The 16,136-nt window shown below is 37.8% G+C and overlaps 2 protein-coding genes and 1 long non-coding RNA gene across 6 annotated transcripts; 1 reads left to right on the top strand and 2 right to left on the bottom strand.

Annotated features, from left to right (window-relative positions):
* Positions 1-63: 63 nt before the first annotated feature.
* On the bottom strand, positions 64-2,665 carry LOC148384195 (ADP-ribosylation factor-like protein 4D). Its single transcript, XM_088357801.1, has 3 exons — positions 2,486-2,665; positions 1,255-1,825; positions 64-861 (listed from the first exon to the last, which is right to left on the bottom strand). Exons 2-3 carry the CDS (start codon positions 1,696-1,698, stop codon positions 697-699), a joined length of 609 nt encoding a protein of 202 aa, XP_088213927.1. The 5' UTR covers positions 1,699-1,825; positions 2,486-2,665; the 3' UTR covers positions 64-696.
* On the top strand, positions 2,611-6,115 carry LOC148384194 (uncharacterized). 3 transcript variants are annotated; one of them, XR_015853363.1, is made up of 6 exons: positions 2,611-2,747; positions 3,567-3,681; positions 4,263-4,348; positions 5,506-5,569; positions 5,634-5,713; positions 5,785-6,115. It is a non-coding gene; the product is annotated as an uncharacterized LOC148384194 (long non-coding RNA). The 3 variants fall into 3 exon arrangements; XR_015853361.1 differs by lacking the exon at positions 2,611-2,747 and adding an exon at positions 3,192-3,482; XR_015853362.1 differs by lacking the exon at positions 2,611-2,747 and having other exon boundaries at positions 3,509-3,681.
* Positions 6,116-6,309: 194 nt separating this feature from the next.
* nbr1b (NBR1 autophagy cargo receptor b) lies at positions 6,310-15,843 on the bottom strand. 2 transcript variants are annotated; one of them, XM_088357799.1, is made up of 23 exons: positions 15,597-15,843; positions 15,065-15,127; positions 14,829-14,847; positions 14,711-14,733; positions 14,455-14,640; positions 13,985-14,062; positions 13,693-13,922; positions 13,082-13,207; positions 12,708-12,914; positions 12,397-12,556; positions 12,211-12,294; positions 11,954-12,139; positions 11,728-11,850; positions 11,537-11,612; positions 11,307-11,417; positions 11,056-11,226; positions 10,714-10,965; positions 10,366-10,561; positions 9,934-10,179; positions 9,789-9,871; positions 9,645-9,714; positions 9,379-9,472; positions 6,310-8,803 (listed from the first exon to the last, which is right to left on the bottom strand). In XM_088357799.1, the coding sequence occupies exons 1-23, from the start codon at positions 15,696-15,698 to the stop codon at positions 8,630-8,632; spliced, it is 3,060 nt and encodes a 1,019-aa protein (XP_088213925.1). In that variant the 5' UTR covers positions 15,699-15,843; the 3' UTR covers positions 6,310-8,629. The 2 variants fall into 2 exon arrangements, with proteins under 2 accessions (XP_088213925.1, XP_088213926.1); XM_088357800.1 differs by having other exon boundaries at positions 11,728-11,847.
* Positions 15,844-16,136: the final 293 nt, after the last annotated feature.

The raw sequence follows: 16,136 nt of genomic DNA, 5'->3' as shown, positions 1-16,136 counted from the left end.
ATATGCCTTGCTGTTTAAACAAGCTGAGCTATTTGATTCCGTGGAAAAAGTTCAGTCCAAAAATTCAGTCAGTCAATAATTTATTCATTTTTCGACATTGTACAAAACAAGCTATAAAAACAAGTTTTAGCAAAGAAATTAAACCAAGCCTGAAAACCACCCAAAAGTGTAAGAAAAAAAAAAACTTAACGTGCATGACTTCGAGTCTCTGTTCCACCGCCTCAGTGAGTAAAATGTCAGGACAGACTTCCAAATACTGATCAGTTTCAAGTTTCTAATAAAAAGTAACATTTACTCCATTAACAAACAAAAGTGTATTTTTCCCCCCACAAAATACACCCAACTAGGTGACAACATGCAACATAAATAATAAACAAAAATGACCCAATAATAGGGAAAAAAAAAAAAAGTAACAAATCCTTCAACATTGGAGTGAGTGCGTCAGTGAATGTCCATCATATATTGCACAAGTTCAAATCCATCTGTTCCTATAAAACGGCAAATCTCTTGAACGGCCAGATGAGGAAAAGCCCTCAAGGAGTGCATCCATCACCTTCTGCTTGAATTGAACATCAACTCCTCAACACGGTGCTCACCAAACGGACTGTCTCCTTTTCCAAATTAGTGAAAATTTCCAAATTTTCCACTGTAGAACTCCGCATCATCTTCACAGCACCGCTAGCAACCACCGACCTCTCATCTCTTCTTCTTGCTTTGTCGTAGTGTCTTCTTCCGCTTCAGGATCATCTCGTAGAGTTTCTCCAAGCCCATCTGCAGGCCTTGACCGTCCAACGCTGAGCAGCCTTGCGTGTAGTGTAGCGTGGATGAGCTCAATTCATGGACGGAGAGAAGTTTCTCCACCTGAAAGAGCGAGATGAATGATTTAGGCAATCTGATGAAAACGTGCTTTTCTAAACGCAAAGGTTTCAAAGAGTGGGTGCTTGATCTTTTTTTTTTTTTTGCATATTTGTCAGGTGCCTTTATTTGCATGAGATAAAACCACACCCCAAAAGCAGTTACTTCATAAGAACATTTGTAATTCCTCATTCTTGGCATATTTCGACCGTGTGTCGGAAACATTTTATTATCAGGAGATCTGTTTCCAATTGTGAAAGAATGCCTGTTTCCTTTCAGAGGGGGGGAAAAAAGAAAAAAGGAAAACAAATAGTTTCTACAATATGACAAAGGTGGGTTAGTTTTGGGAGAGTTTGGTGAATAATAATCATTAGTACAGTTTAATGAAAAAATTATTACCTCTGATGATGTCATGGCTGAATCCAGGTCCTGTTTGTTTGCCAGAACCAGGACAGGCACCCCTTGATTCTCAGCAGACCGAGTGATCCGGTGAAGCTCCATTTTTGCTTCTTCCATTCGCTCGGCCTCGGCTGCATCCACCACAAATACTAAACCGTCAGTCCTCCGAGTGTATGACTTCCAGAGAGGCCTCAATTTCTCCTGACCACCAACATCCCACACCTGGAAAGTTGATGCGTTGGCTTTCAGATTCCCCATGGCCACTTTAATGCGCTCCATATTGAAGCCTTTGGTGGGGATTGTCTCAACAAATTCCTGCAGTTTGAGTCTGTAAAGGAGCGATGTTTTCCCTGCGTTGTCCAAACCGATCACGACAATGTGCAAGGACTGGAGGTTGGGGAGGAATGTGGTGTTGGGGGCAATGTCGGTAAACTGGTTGCCCATGTTTCCGTCCAGACAAGTGGAAGAATCCACTCTCAGATTTCCACTGCTGGTTCCTTGAGGGGGCAAAAATGGAAAAGATGGGAAGATCTGAGGAGAGTAGACTGCTGCAGCTTCAGTTAAGGGAAGCCTGGAGAAAAAAAAAAAGATGGTATAAAGTCAATGTGTTACATATTGTACCTCTTAAATCTTTTAAGAGACCCAAAACGGTATATTTGTTCAATTCTTGAGACCAAGCCATTATTAACATTTCAAATTGGTCAATAATTTAAATAAAACACCCTGACGTGTGAACTGACCAAAAGTATGTTTTTGTAAAAATATTAAATTGATGACGTTTTGGTCTGACGTCAGCGATGTAGTGCATTTTTGTCATCATATTTCTTTGGTTACTTCTGCAAAGGTTGCCAGTCTTTTAAGTCCTTGCAAAGTAAAATATTTATAAAAGTGATCGTAAGACCATCAACGGAAATTAAAAATATAAGAAATGTCCTAAAAATAGCCAATCCGTAACCTTAGAGCTTGCCAAAAACGCGAGTTTGTGCTTGTAACGTTCGTTATGTTCAATGCAAACGCCGGGGTTCAGATAAAACATGCATTTGGAAAGTTAATTTAGAACGAGAAGTTGAATCAGATAAGAATTCTTGAATATAAATATTAAGTGCAGCCGAGTTAGACGGGCGAACAAATAAAAATTACCCGCAAACTAAAACATAACGTCCAAGTTTCGACGTGGAGAAAAGACGCCAATGCAGTTAACGTGCAGACTTGCCAAAAGTGCAAAACTCACCTGGTAGTATTTCCCCAAACTGCCTCAACAAAATATGCCGGCGTTGCAATAGTTTTTAGTTAAAGTAGCAATCCATAGGTTGAGTTTTTCATGCAACCAAAATCGAAATTCTTCCTGGCTCTTGCTTTCATGTGGACGGGCAAAGCAGCAGACCAAGACTCAAGCCAAGACGCTCAGCATTGGGGGAAAAAGCACCTCCTCAGCTTTGACGTCACTAGGACACGGTGGCCGACAAAGGACAAAAAGGAATGAACGTCACACGGTACTCGTCACAATGATAAAACATTTGATGCAGTGTCCGTTATACTTTTTGTTTTTGAATGAATGGTCCTATAATTAATGTTGAGCCGGAATAAAACATCAGTGTGTGCCTCTACCACGGGAAGACAGTTTAATGTGGTAAAAGAGATATATTTTCAAATGACAGCTGAAGCGCAATATGAAATAAAAATAAAAAGCACAGCAATAGCACCACCTACCGTATTTAAAAGAATGTGCATCGTGGAGGCTTTTTTGTTTATTTCTTTAATTGTTTTGTTTTTACACAAACAAAAAGCAAAAAAACACGTGTAGAAATTGATAACAATGGTGGGAAAAAATGATTTCCAATATACTTCGTCACTACTTTATTACATTTATAAGTATCTGCATTTGAGCATCTCTTTGATATTTTTTTTATTCTACGGTGCATTTATGATCGTCGGAACATCCGACCATATTGAGGTGTTTCCGGCAGATTTAAAAAAAAACTTTTATTTAACAAATGCAATTTGAAACAACATATATAATTTAAATATACAGATTAATTACAGATAGAAAAACAGACAGAAAAGAAAGAAACACAAAGATAAACATGAATGAATAAAATGAATAAACAAATAAATGCCAGGGGTCCTAAATAACCAATAAGAGACATTGACAACATTTAAATGGGAATGGGTGTCTCAAATCCACAAGGTGCTCTTGGAAACATAATATCCAACAAGACTTGCCAAAAGTGAGTTACAAAGGCAGGCTAGTACAATTACCAGTGAGATACAGCTATGATTTATCCACCCCTATCTTTCTCCTCCTAAATCAGCCGAAGAGAGCATTAAGTTGCCAGCACACTGTGAGGTAAAGCGACACGGATATCTCAGACTCCACCAATCTCCTGCAGAAGCTGTGACACCTTGCTTTGCAGACTGGAAAGCTAGGTGAGTATTTACAATTATTTATTTGTCATCTACACGCTCTTATAATAAATAAAAAAAACTGTTATATTACAATGTAGAGTATTTCAATTCGATCCTTTGAGTGATGTTCGGAATATAATGCCAACCTTCCCGTGCTTTCTTCATTTCATAACTTTCGAAATACAACTGGGCTAATACCTTGGTATGCAACCCTTTTGAAATTACAATTACCAGTGAGTTGGTGCATTGGAATGTGGTCTGTCACTTAAGGAGAAGCCGGAAACAGTAGGCAGAGTTCTCACAGGAATGCTTACATGTCTTACTAGGTTGTTACAATACACACATTCTTCAGGGAGTTATTTTAGAGACAATAATAATTCTGTGCATAATTTTCTGTTCATCTGTTCAAATTAAGTGCTGGAGTGCATAAGTGAAAATTGGGTGATGAAGTACACACAGAGTATATACTGTATTTGTAATTTATGATAAGATACAATAAATAATGTAAATAGTCTATTTTGTTGTCTTCTTACATAAAACTTACTATGTGAATCACGATAAGCGTTTTAGACATGAATGAGTATTAGGAAGATGTCTTCTAGGTGCTGTCGAAATGTCAGCGATGCATTGGGAGGCGAGACGACGTCAGAGTGCTCTGGATCGAAGGCTGGCTAGAGACAAGCAGCAAGTATACTGTCCTTAAATTTACTATCATTTACTTCTAATACTGTAGAATTGTCATACTCAACATGGCAAAAGTGAAATCCCTAAAACAGAAATAAAAAAAGGAAGCATCTTGCAAAACCAAGCTTGGAATATAAACAAACATGTAAAAAATATTGCTAGTTATTGTGATAGTTGTATACTTTGAGGCAATGGTTTACATCAAGTGTCATTTAAAATAAACCCTAGTGCTCTAAATACCACCCAGTAGCATAGTAGGCACATGTGTTCATTATAAATAAGGCAGAGTATATATAAATACACATTCCCTGTGCAGTTTCCAAATCAACACTGCGTTTAAAAGTACAAGGGGAAAAAACCTGTACTTAAACAATAATTCCATTAATATGCATTGCACATATAGGTCAATTGAAATCACACTTGAATTCATGTTTAAATAAACAGCTTGTAAAAATTAAATACACTGCACATAAAAGTTAAATACATATGAACTGTGCAGTAAAAAATATGTACTGTAGTTTATTACAAAAAAATTAAACAGGCTATTAAATTAGCTTCAAACTCAAAAGGTTTGATTTGATTAAATTTTTTAAATGTACATTTTATTTAGTAGTACTTGCGCAACACTTTGAGTATCACAGCTTTAAGGCAATGGGAAAACAAAACAATTTAAGTCACATTACAGTTTTTGAAGGTGTCATTCTTTCTTTGTAAGTAGTCATCGAATCGGCTGTCGGTGAGTTGACACTCCGCTTGCTCTAGTTTATTATTAAACAACAGTGGAGCTGGACATGTGACACTCCAGTATGAGGTCAATCTTATTTCCTGTGTGAATAAAAGACAGAGTATCCTGTTGCTGATAGATACGTGAGTCCGGAATTTTTGTCATGAGTTTGATTATCGGTTACCGTATTTTCCGCACTATAAGGCGCACCGGATTATAAAGCGCACCGTCAATGAATGGCCCATTTTAAAACTTTGTCCATATATAAGGCGCACCAGATTATAAGGCGCACTGAGAAAATTGGAGGTTTTTAGGTGTGCCTTATAGTGCGGAAAATACGGTACGTTGTCTTCACATACCGTTGTGATCTATTATGAATTTTTTAATAGTCAAAATGGGAACAATATCTTGAACCCACAACCTATTTCTCTTTATAGGTGTTGAAAAAAATTGAGAGCAGCTGTGATATAACTGAATCAAATTCATCAGAGGAGCAAACAGGTACTGTACCTCTAAAATATTCCCAAAACGTACAAAAAAAAGTTACATTGTTTATCTTTTTCAGTTCGATACCACTGTCCCCACTGTAAACGTGAATTGAAGGCACCTATCGGTCAGACTGGCAAGATCCCCAACAGATACTCAGTGGGTGTCACAATTATTCATCACTTCATTCTGAGATTGACTTTCATAGAATCTGTGAATTTCTTTTACAGTCTTTACAGTACACACAACAGTGGTGAGATGGAGATGTTAGCGCTTTGAAGATAACCTTGGCTCGACATTGCTCACGCTAATGGTAATTTTAATATTAACATATCTTTTCTGACTTAAAATTATGTTTTGAAATTATGATATAAATTGTATTTTATGAACGGATACGAAAAAAGGCTAAATTCACTATTAGATTTGCTGTGTTAGTGATTTTATAATACAGTTTATGGAGAATGTTATTGTTACTTTCTAGGTGATTGAACCAAAACACTAACCAATTAATTCTGATTAATTTTGCATTTGTGGGAAAAAAATTAAAGTTTTGGCACATTATGTTTTCATGAGTTTGGTCATGTGATGTTTGCAAAGGCAAGCCAGTGGGAATTATCAGTATCAAAACAAAATGGCTGCCATCTCCCACTCGTTGAAATGAATTAAAACAGGTTGATTTTGAAATCTGCAATACAGTGTATCTAGATTTAGGTCAAGGTTCCACTATAGCTCATAAAATGAAACATTTCACATAATTGAATAACATCAGTGATGTTTTATTTCAAGTTGCTATCTTTGCCAAACAACCATTAAAAACCAAAAGTACCATTACAAGATATACAGTCTATATATTTTTTTAAATAGAACACATTTAAGTATTATTTATGCAAATAAACAGGTTATACTGTTTGATTTCTTCAACTCTGATTCCTTCAAGTAAAATGTAAACTAAAACACGTTTTCAACAGATTTTGGTCAAAAACTCACAAAGGAAAAAGACTAACACATACAGCAGAGCAAATTCAAACACTGCATATTAAGCCTAAAAATACAAGAATCCACAGCTTTTCTTTGTACATTTTGTTTTAAGCATAAAATGTACAGTGCAAAACAAAAAAACTCAATTTAAATGGCAGAATGAAAAGGATTGTCCTTAATAACACATCATATTGATACGCATAGATTGACAATTTAACAGTATATGTTGTAGCTGTTTTTTTAAATAAGAAAAATAAAATTCATGGACCACCACCAAACAAAAATGTTAGAATTAATTAATATTTATGTACCTTCTGTCATTTAGTGAGTAAAATTTAATTATTCTACGTGTCACTACGTCAGTGGCATTTATAATTGAATAAAGATAAATTATTTGCAATAAATAAATACTTTTCGGAACAATTAGATGAAATTGGATAATTTGCCATACCACTACACTATTGGATGTTGTCCAAAATAACTGAGCAGTCCTTTTCATTCTGCCTTTAAATTGATGGAGTCACCCAATAGTCTTTGCCGATTTGAAAAAGTTCCATTTATATACATTTAAGAAGACGAATGGTTTAGTGTGATAATGTGCACAATGTTTGCGTGTTATAACTCTTGTGTGAAGGCAGCAAAGTAAAAAATTGTAGTGTTCAGTATGAATCGTAGCTTTCGACTACTGAAGTACTCAAAGCTACCTGTAGTATGCTCGAATAACTAATTTCTCAATCTAACAAACTTACGTCAATAAAATGCGATGTGGCGCTAACGTTGCAATTTTAATACGAGTTGATAAGTCTCTTCTATCATGTAAGGCAAACTTTTATGAATCTTGGTATTCTGTAAAAGCGAAAAGCGCAAAGAATATTTTCTATTTATAACTAAGTAACGGAATGTTAACAGTTTATAAATAACAGGACAGTGTAATTATACAAATACGGGATATCAATATTTTCCAGTGCAGACAGACAGTACATTTGAAAAAAAAACAAAAAAGTTCCAATACCACTATTGAACAGTGAATACAGTTAAGCATGAGTACAGATGACAAAACTAGGCCTCAACTTATTAATCATTCTGTCGATTAAATCGGCCAATCATAGCACTGTTCTCATCATCGGCCCAAATTTGACCAATTATTCTATTAGTCTCTCAAACAGTACATATGTACATATTATATGAATGACATCTGAGTGGTGCAGAATGGTGTCCTTACACTGTCTGTCCACTAGGTAGAGCTGTGACTTCATTGAACCCACAGCCAGGTAAAATGAGTGAAATCAACTGTAACTCAACATGTGTCGCCATTTTAGTTTAACTCTCTTTATCATGTTTGTCCAGCTTTCTTTTATTTTTTGTTTATATTGCCAAGGTTTTAAAGTTGTAGTTCAATACCAGAGGTATTTCTAAACTGCTATATAAAGTAATTTATTTCTATTTTAGTTAAATAATTTCCCAAAGGTTTCAAATATGTACACTTTTGGTACACTATGTAACCTTGCCTTGCTATTATGTCATCTGTGTGCCTCCCTCGCCATCCATGACCAATCAATCCAACTGTTACATAGCATAACAGATGGTTTGAGCGGAAATCAATTCGTCATGCCTTAAGAGTGAGGCCTGGGGACACTGTGCAAAAAGTACATTAGTCCTCACTCCTGCAAAGAGGTTAAGAGTAATGCTAGTAGATTTAACAACGGTGTGCAATAAGGTAGAATGAGTTTTTGTGTGACAGGAGTGATTTCTTCATATTCATCTCTGGTAAAGTTTTGATGCCTGATAAAGTTAAAAAAAAAATAGACTATAGAAAGGAGGAGGGAGTGAGAAAGTGGACAACTGCCAAAAAATAAGACAGCTGCATGCATAAAATACGAGCTATCCAATGATGACATCGAAATTTCAAATTGTTTCAAACTGTGGACACCGGAACTGAGGGCTCCCACTAATTTCATGCGATGGTGATTTGTATTTAATATCGAAGTTTTAAGTTTAGGTAGTTTTCGGTTTTATGCTTTATTGTGCATGGGTCTTCCATTTTGTGGTGTAATAATTCTATTATTATTTGTAATCTTTCCAAAATGCTTTCACCGGTCAGTATCGTGTAGAGTACCAGTCATTGTCGGTCAGCTGGATGAGCTCATTGACGACGTCTAGGAGGTTGTAGTTATGTTTCTTGAGCAGCCGCTGGTTGAGTGCTCTGTCCCCAAATCCCATCTCGACAAGTACGGCCATCATAGTCTCTTGCGTGGACTCATCTAATGGAGGCTGCACCAAAAAAAAACAAAAAAACATCAAGATTAATCCTTACTAAAGGCGTGTCACACTAAAAGACAAAAATACTTAGTCATTGAAAGATTGCGGAAGATGGGTGGATTCAACAACACTTTTAAACACAGGGGAGTTTAAGTGACACAATCACATATGCGTACACCCATATTAGTCAGAGTCCCACCCTTCAAGATTAAAATAAAATAAAATCAGAGTACAACTAAGAACCAAGCACAAATTGGTCCTGGATGTGAGTGTAAATACAAATTTGAGGTTCACGATATGCATTTAATTGTAAAAAACTATGATGGAAATATTTCAGAATGTGTAATTCAAATGTAAAAGGTAAATATTTCCGATTTACTTCTTCTTTTTTTTTCTTTAATGGAATTAAAATCAATTTAACAAATAAAATACAGTCCTAAATAACATTGCTGATACTGTCAATACTTAAAAAGGTAACCCAAAAAAAAATCTATTTATTCTAATAATTTGTTCTATGACCACTAGTCTAAACACGGCCATTTCAACTTTAGCAAAATTAGGAAAATCATGCATAAAGGAGACAGTACCTGTGTCGGGCCTTGTCCTGTAAATAAAGCTTTGTAGGCAGAAGCAGCAACTGACAGTGCTCCTTTAACCAGGTCACTGGTGACCCCTGGATGGCTGATAACAAAAATGTAATGAGCAAAATATAATTTCAAGGAGAATAATTTAAATTAATATTTAGACAGAGAGTCGTGCTTAGATTTAGAGGTGGTAGAGTTTGTGAAATGCAAACAATATATAATGGAATACAAAAATATTTTATAAATAAATTCCACTGTATATTCCTCACCTGGGATCCCCAGAACAGGCTACCTCAGTGTCTTCTGATCCTTCTGAAAGTTTCTTTTCAGCACCTAAGGCTGACACACAAGTAACACAAACCTTGAGGTAAAGTCATTTCATATTTTAAAGCAGAAAAATATTCAAATATTACCATCCTCCATTTGATACAGTTTGGAGCGCTCAGTTTCTTCCCCAGCTGGAACATTTTCCTCTGGTTCTTCAGTGTTCTCTGGACTGTGAAGATAAATATGAGACAATCAGTGTGTACCATCATGATATTTTCCACCAACACTTACCTGGATGTAAGTATGGCTGTAGGTGGCGCCACCACCTCAGGTGTCAATGGCTCATCATCGAGTGTCTGAGATGTGCAAAGCATGTCGTTAGCGCTGCTGTTGCTCAATGTTCCTGTCCCCAGAGTGGCTATAATATCGTGTGCTTTTCCCTCTTGCTCTGAGGTACCGCTTGGGTGCTCACAGGTAAGGATTTCGGGGTCTGCGGGGGTATTTGATGGGATGTCACCAGGTTGAGACAGAGCAGAGCTGCAATAGAGGAATATAGAATATATATAAAATAATTTGGATCACATATGGGTGATCGTTTTGCTTAAAGAGGAACTCAAGTAAAAAAAAAAAAAGCAATAATATGTTCTATGTGCCTCCACTAGTCTAAATATATTATTCAGATTAATATTGTAAAAATGATTCTTTAGAAATATGCCTACATACCTGTACATGGACTCCCCTAGTGGCCGACTGGTGTCAAAACAGTCAGGAAGGATGATGATGTATTCCTCAGAGGACGTTGAGGAGGAGCGACTCCTCATCCCTTCTTTCTTCTTCAATCCTTCTTTTAATTCTGGTTCTTTCTCACTCCCTTTGGTCTGCTCACTGGGACAGTCTTTGTGAGGACCCTCGCATTCACCTGTGTTAGGAATATCATTATAGTTGCGGCAACTCGGTTGTTTTAAGGCTATCTCAGATGATCTTTTTTTTTTTTTTAATCTGAAATTTGGAAATGATAATCAGTATTATCTTTCAATATAAATCCAATGTAATTTCTCCTCAACCACTCACCTATAGTAGCGGACTGCTGTCGTGCGGAGGGCATCGATGGAGTGTTGGGTGTTATTGGTACCGAGCTGGGTCCAGCCACCTGAGCTGGGACCATCGATAGAGGAGCTGGTAGGGATGCTTTCATGGGAGATGATAGAGAAGACTTCAGGATAGCTGGTGGTTTCAAGGGATTGTGGCAACTATCCAGAATTTCCTCAGGTTTCACCGCTTTACTTTTCACGCAGGAGCCAATTTGAACAGCTGGACGCACCACTGTGAGCAAACAAAATAAAAACTGTATAACTGCAATCACACCAAATATAAATTCATTTCCGCCCTGCTTCCTTTCTCGTGTTCCTTTACCTGCTCCGGAGCAGGACGCTCTAATCGGGGTATGGTCAGGAGCCTCCTCTAAGGTCATTGAGCGAATCACAGTTTCACAAACAAACTGAGTACTGCTGATGTCCTCCTCCCCCTCCTCTTGTGCAGGTATTCCGCTATCCTCAGCACCAGAACCCACCCCGTGAGATACATCTGAGGAGAGATGCGGATAATTATTATAACAGTTAAGAATTTAAAAAAAAGATGTGTAAATATTCCATAATTTTAATGACCCATTATGCTATTGATGATTTCGGTCTCTTCTTGAATCAGCCCTAAAGAAGGGCTGCTTTTGTCCCGTAGGTGGGCATCTTGAGGAAGAGGGGAGATGCAGGGTGTCATGTCTACATGGGCAAAAAAAATATCACATCCATAAATGTTGAGTTAACAAATTGCTGTATTCACCAAAACAGACCTGTAAAATTCATGAAGCATCAACATTTTTATCTCCAACTCTTCTTACCTGCTGGAGTGTTATTCGGGACACTCTCCAACTCTTGAACAATGTTGATATCCAGCAACTCAAAAGACAGAAGATCCTGAGAGAAGCAAAACAGTTAGTTGCTAAATAGATGTTGTGATATTTTTATTTTCTTATTCCAAAGCATAGGGAAGGTGCTCATGGCTTTAAACAAAAATGGAGTTGATGATTACCTGTGCTGTGAGTAGGTCCACAGAAGGGATGTAATATTCTTCCCCGCTGTCTACTGAAAGTGGAGGCTGCTTCCGGGAGGTTGTACAAGCTTTTCCATCCTTTTGTACTGGATTTTTACCCTGCTGGTCATTTGCGTAATTTAACACGAACACTCCAACCAGTAATTTTCCACATCATAATGGCCACCTTTGCCTTCCATGCAACTAATTGGCTACACTTTCATACCTGTGGTGTGACACACGGAGAAACGAGTATCCCATCAGCCATCATAGGGGCAGGGGCCAAAGGGTCAACGACAATGCTACACCAAACCCTAGGTCCGAATTGCTCTCCAGCATGGGCAAGGCGCCAGTGGGAGGTGTAGGATCCCTCCACAGATGGAGCACATAACGCTACACTTACGATACCAACCTGGACATACAGAGACGAATGTGTATTGTCAATAAGACAAAAAGTAAAAAAAAAAAAACTTAGCTTCTCACCTGGCCAGGCTGGAGAAAAGGAACAGACACTTCTCTCCAACGATCCCCGGATCCCACTGCCAGGTTTCCCCACATGAACTTCAACTAGAAGAAGCAAATGCATTGCAGATACATTTTTGTACTTCCAATGAAACAAAAAATACCCCAAGAAGAATGACATAGCCAAGTTCAGGAAAATACTTTTACCTTAGTATCAGAGCTCCAACTCATTGTCCCTGTGTTCCTCATCTTCCAGTACTTGATGAACTTGGTTCCGGGACGTAGACGGGTCCCATCGGGAAGGTTTTCATCCAGAAATGTCGCTGTCATGCTTGGAACCATCAGGGGACATGGGCGCTTTGGTCGCCTTAACACAAATGACATACTTTGTAGCTCAACTAACACAGGGTTATGTTGTATCAGCTTTTTTTGAATGAATGTACCCTCAAATATTTACATCACAGAGACAATGAATCCACAATTCAGAAAAAAGGTGCAGAAAGTGTTACGCAACCTACTCGGGGCTATTGTGCTGTGTGGCTCGAGGCTGAAGAAGTACAGGAGAAGAACTTCCATCTCTCTGGGAGGAGCTCCATTGTATGCCACGCCTCTCCATCCTTAACTGTTTACGGATCTCTTTCACTTCTGCTTTCAAAAGGCGTTTTTCTGCTTTCAGCCGTTGCTTTTCAGCCTTCCGGAAGCTACGGTCGCCTCGCCTATAGAATCTGAATGCGGAAACCGTTAATACCAGTGATGGGAAGCAGATGTGGAGCATGCAAAGAAAGTCAAGAACCACTGCTAGGATATGAGGCAACATAAAAATGTACTAAAGTTTTTACTGAAGTAGCATGAACGGCATTTTTTGTCAAATCATTGGGTTCATTTCTTGTACCTGCTGTGGTCAGGGGCAGGTGATCCATGTTCAGGTATTGAGAGAGGAGTTCTGGCCCTCACCAAATTGTGACTAGGATCATGGGAGAAACTGCAAGGCTCACATAGAGTACAAGATGTACACACGCTGTAAAGTAAAAAAAAAAAAAAAATACAAATGTATCATAACAATGAGAGAGAGCAAAGTCATTAATAAAAAAAAACAAAAAAACAATTTGTTTGGTGGATGCACTAAAAATCTATGCACAAGTGGATTGCAACATATGGGAACCATTGTGCAAAAAAAAAAAAAAAAAAAAAAAAAATACAAGACGTCTGAGCCAATACCTCTCAGTTTAACTTTTGGCCAAGTAACCTATGAATACAAAGTAGGGCTGCTCAATTAATCAAATTGTAATCCTAATCACTATTTTGGCTCCAGACAATCTCAAAATTCAGGCCAAACGATTATTTGGTGTTTCCGTTCTGAGACGTGCAAGCGCAATTCAATCGCGAAGGCCACAAAAAGGGAGGCCGGAGTTTTAAAATGAGGCAAATAAATAAGGCTCCAAAAAAAGCAGACAAGCTTTTGAAGAAAAGTTAACAGTTAGCAGCTGACAGCAGACACAGTACCTGCATTGGTAGCCTCCCCCTGTAGTCTGTCCCCTGCAAGAAGAGCAGGGAAGAGTGGAAGACGGAGCTCCGGGTAGTGTAGAGGAAGAAACTTCCGGTACCACGGCAGCTCCAGCTATTCCATCCCCTCGACTTCCCCCTGCTCCACTCAAGGGCTTATGGATGCAGCACTGTCCAGAGAACTCCCGGCAAATTTTCTCCACGGCCTCACGAACTACCTGGTCCTTGAACTGGTGGAAGAAGAAAGGTGAAGGTCAATTGTGGTACATAAAGCCAAACCAGCAACGTTTACCTTCTCCATGTAAGAGGTGAACCAAGCTGGGGGAGTCTTATCTTCTTCTTTTACCCCTTTCACTTCTTTCATGATCACCTGAAAAGCACAAGGGAATATGAATCATCTTTTAATTATATTTTAATCAAAAACATTTTGGAGGAGAAACAGAAACCAATTCAAATTGAAGCTGGCACTTTTCTGGCTAAGTTCTGGTCATTTTGTGGCAAACTCAGTCTTTGTTGAGCATTTTTAAATAAAATAAAATAAAATAAAACCCTTAAATAGAATAAAATAAAACCCTAACCCTAAAATAGAATAAAATAAATCATACCTTGAAGCAAGATATGAAACCTGCTCTTATACTTGAACATTCAATGTAGGGATTAGAATACAATAAAAAATTTCTACATTTAAAACTAAATACTAGATTAAAACCTATACATAATGGAAGAGGTCAAAATGAAATAAAAAGCTTCGGGCACACCTACCATGCCCTGTTCTGGCACGGCCGCCTGAACCTTGCGACTGACCACTTGGGCAAGAGCAGGACAGTGCTGAGGGGGTCTAAAACCCCGCTTTGGTTCTGCACCGGTCTTGCCAGTGGAGATCCTCGCTGGTTGACCGCGGGTCTCATACACATTCATGTGCAGTCGATTTCCCTGCCTTGCTGCACTCTGTGAGGCACAAACACAAAAAAATGATGTTGAACCTTTACTGTAACAAATATATTATAATTAAACATACCTTGAGGGCTTCTTCATACTCAACTGCAATGAAAACAGAAAAGATCATTTGAAATGGGACTTTATGTGCATGTTTGTGGAAACATAATACTGTATTTATACCAATTTTGATGACTTACCTTGGCTGTTAATGGAAACCTGACAGCAAGAAAGAAGTTGTTGTTATTGACTTTTTTTTTAATAATGACATAAACATATTTGTCAAAACCTGATGCAATTTTGTCATTTTTGAGGACAGATCAATAAGAAGCACCAAATCAATACTGTCGGCTAACATGGTGGCGGTCTGTAAATTATCTGTAAATTGCACAGTCAAAGTTTGTCCATGTAGATTAATAGAAAGAAAATCTCTCACCTCTTCGTTCTCCTCGTCGAAATAGGTTAGCTGAAGGCTGCATAAGCCAAAGGAACGCTTAACCTGTGACACATTTTTTTAACAAAGCTGTCATATGTTTTATAAAATTATAAAATCAATTACAAAATGTTTTCATTTTCTTCAATTTCAAAACTTTAATATGTCATTTTAGTGCAGCACTGCATGAGCAACACAATTTAACAGTAGAAACAAACCATGAATGGGGATAGAATTTTTAAAAATGTTAAGATTAGATTTAACAGCAGCATGTTACGTTTGAATATTAATTTGGTGAGCGCTACAATTAAAATCAATTCAATTGTAATGTTTAATTCCTGCAGTATAATTTGAATACGATGGTCAGGTTGCTCCTCGATTTCGAGCAGCCTATTTATTTTATTTTTTTCACGGAGAATAATAAAACAACCACTTGGGTAATAACAATGTCGTACGGTATATTTTGAAATCGCTTAAAAAGAAATAGGGGCTAATACGTGCTCTATGCGGCCCGGCAGTTCTCCTGTTAGCTTACCATGGCCTCCATCGAGTCCCAGCTTTTGGTTTCGGATCCCGACAGGAGGAAATTCTTGGAATTTCCCCTGAAATTCACCTTTACGTTGATGCAGAAGTCCATTGTGTGACCTTTTACGCATTAATACATATTGTGTAGGAGAGCCAAGAGGTGTTTTTTGAGAGAGATAAGGGCGATTTGGGTTAATCTCGTCAATTGAATCCAGGAAGAGGATGAAGCTATGTTGTGTTTACATCAGCATCCTGGACACGCCCACTTTGCACCTTGTGCCCGGAAGAACGACTGTAACTTCCGGTTGATGCCTCAAAAAATAAAACAAAAGCGTTAAAAAATAGATTATTACAGGAAAAATGGATAACAATAAAACGGCACTCATAATCACTGATTTTCACTAGAAAAAGTAGAAATTGTAATTGTTGGTAACTTTAGAAGATGGATTACAATAGTTAGGTATGGACGTGACCTCATTACTTCTTTTTTTCTGCAGTAGAAAGAAAAATAACATAATTCGTCACTTTTTGTTATTCAGATTTTTTTCTG

The sequence above is a fragment of the Syngnathus floridae genome, chromosome 17 (genome assembly GCF_059516105.1).
Source record: "Syngnathus floridae isolate MCC-2025c chromosome 17, RoL_Sflo_1.0, whole genome shotgun sequence".
Classification (NCBI taxonomy): domain Eukaryota; kingdom Metazoa; phylum Chordata; class Actinopteri; order Syngnathiformes; family Syngnathidae; genus Syngnathus; species Syngnathus floridae.
Note: the sequence above shows the minus strand (reverse complement) of the source record. Positions and strands in the feature narration are given on the sequence as shown.

Bases quoted from the DNA above. Each gene is read 5' to 3' on its own strand.
- LOC148384195 (XM_088357801.1), bottom strand. From the start codon at position 1,698: ATGGGCAACCAGTTTACCGACATTGCCCCCAACACCACATTCCTCCCC. The intron at 862-1,254 runs GTAATAATTTTT...TCGCTCTTTCAG, and splicing joins CAGCCATGACATCATCAGAG to GTGGAGAAACTTCTCTCCGT.
- nbr1b (XM_088357799.1), bottom strand. From the start codon at position 15,698: ATGGACTTCTGCATCAACGTAAAGGTGAATTTCAGGGGAAATTCCAAG. The intron at 11,227-11,306 runs GTCATTAAAATT...ATCTCTCCTCAG, and splicing joins AATCATCAATAGCATAATGG to ATGTATCTCACGGGGTGGGT. The intron at 10,562-10,713 runs GTGAGTGGTTGA...TTCCTAACACAG, and splicing joins ACAGCAGTCCGCTACTATAG to GTGAATGCGAGGGTCCTCAC.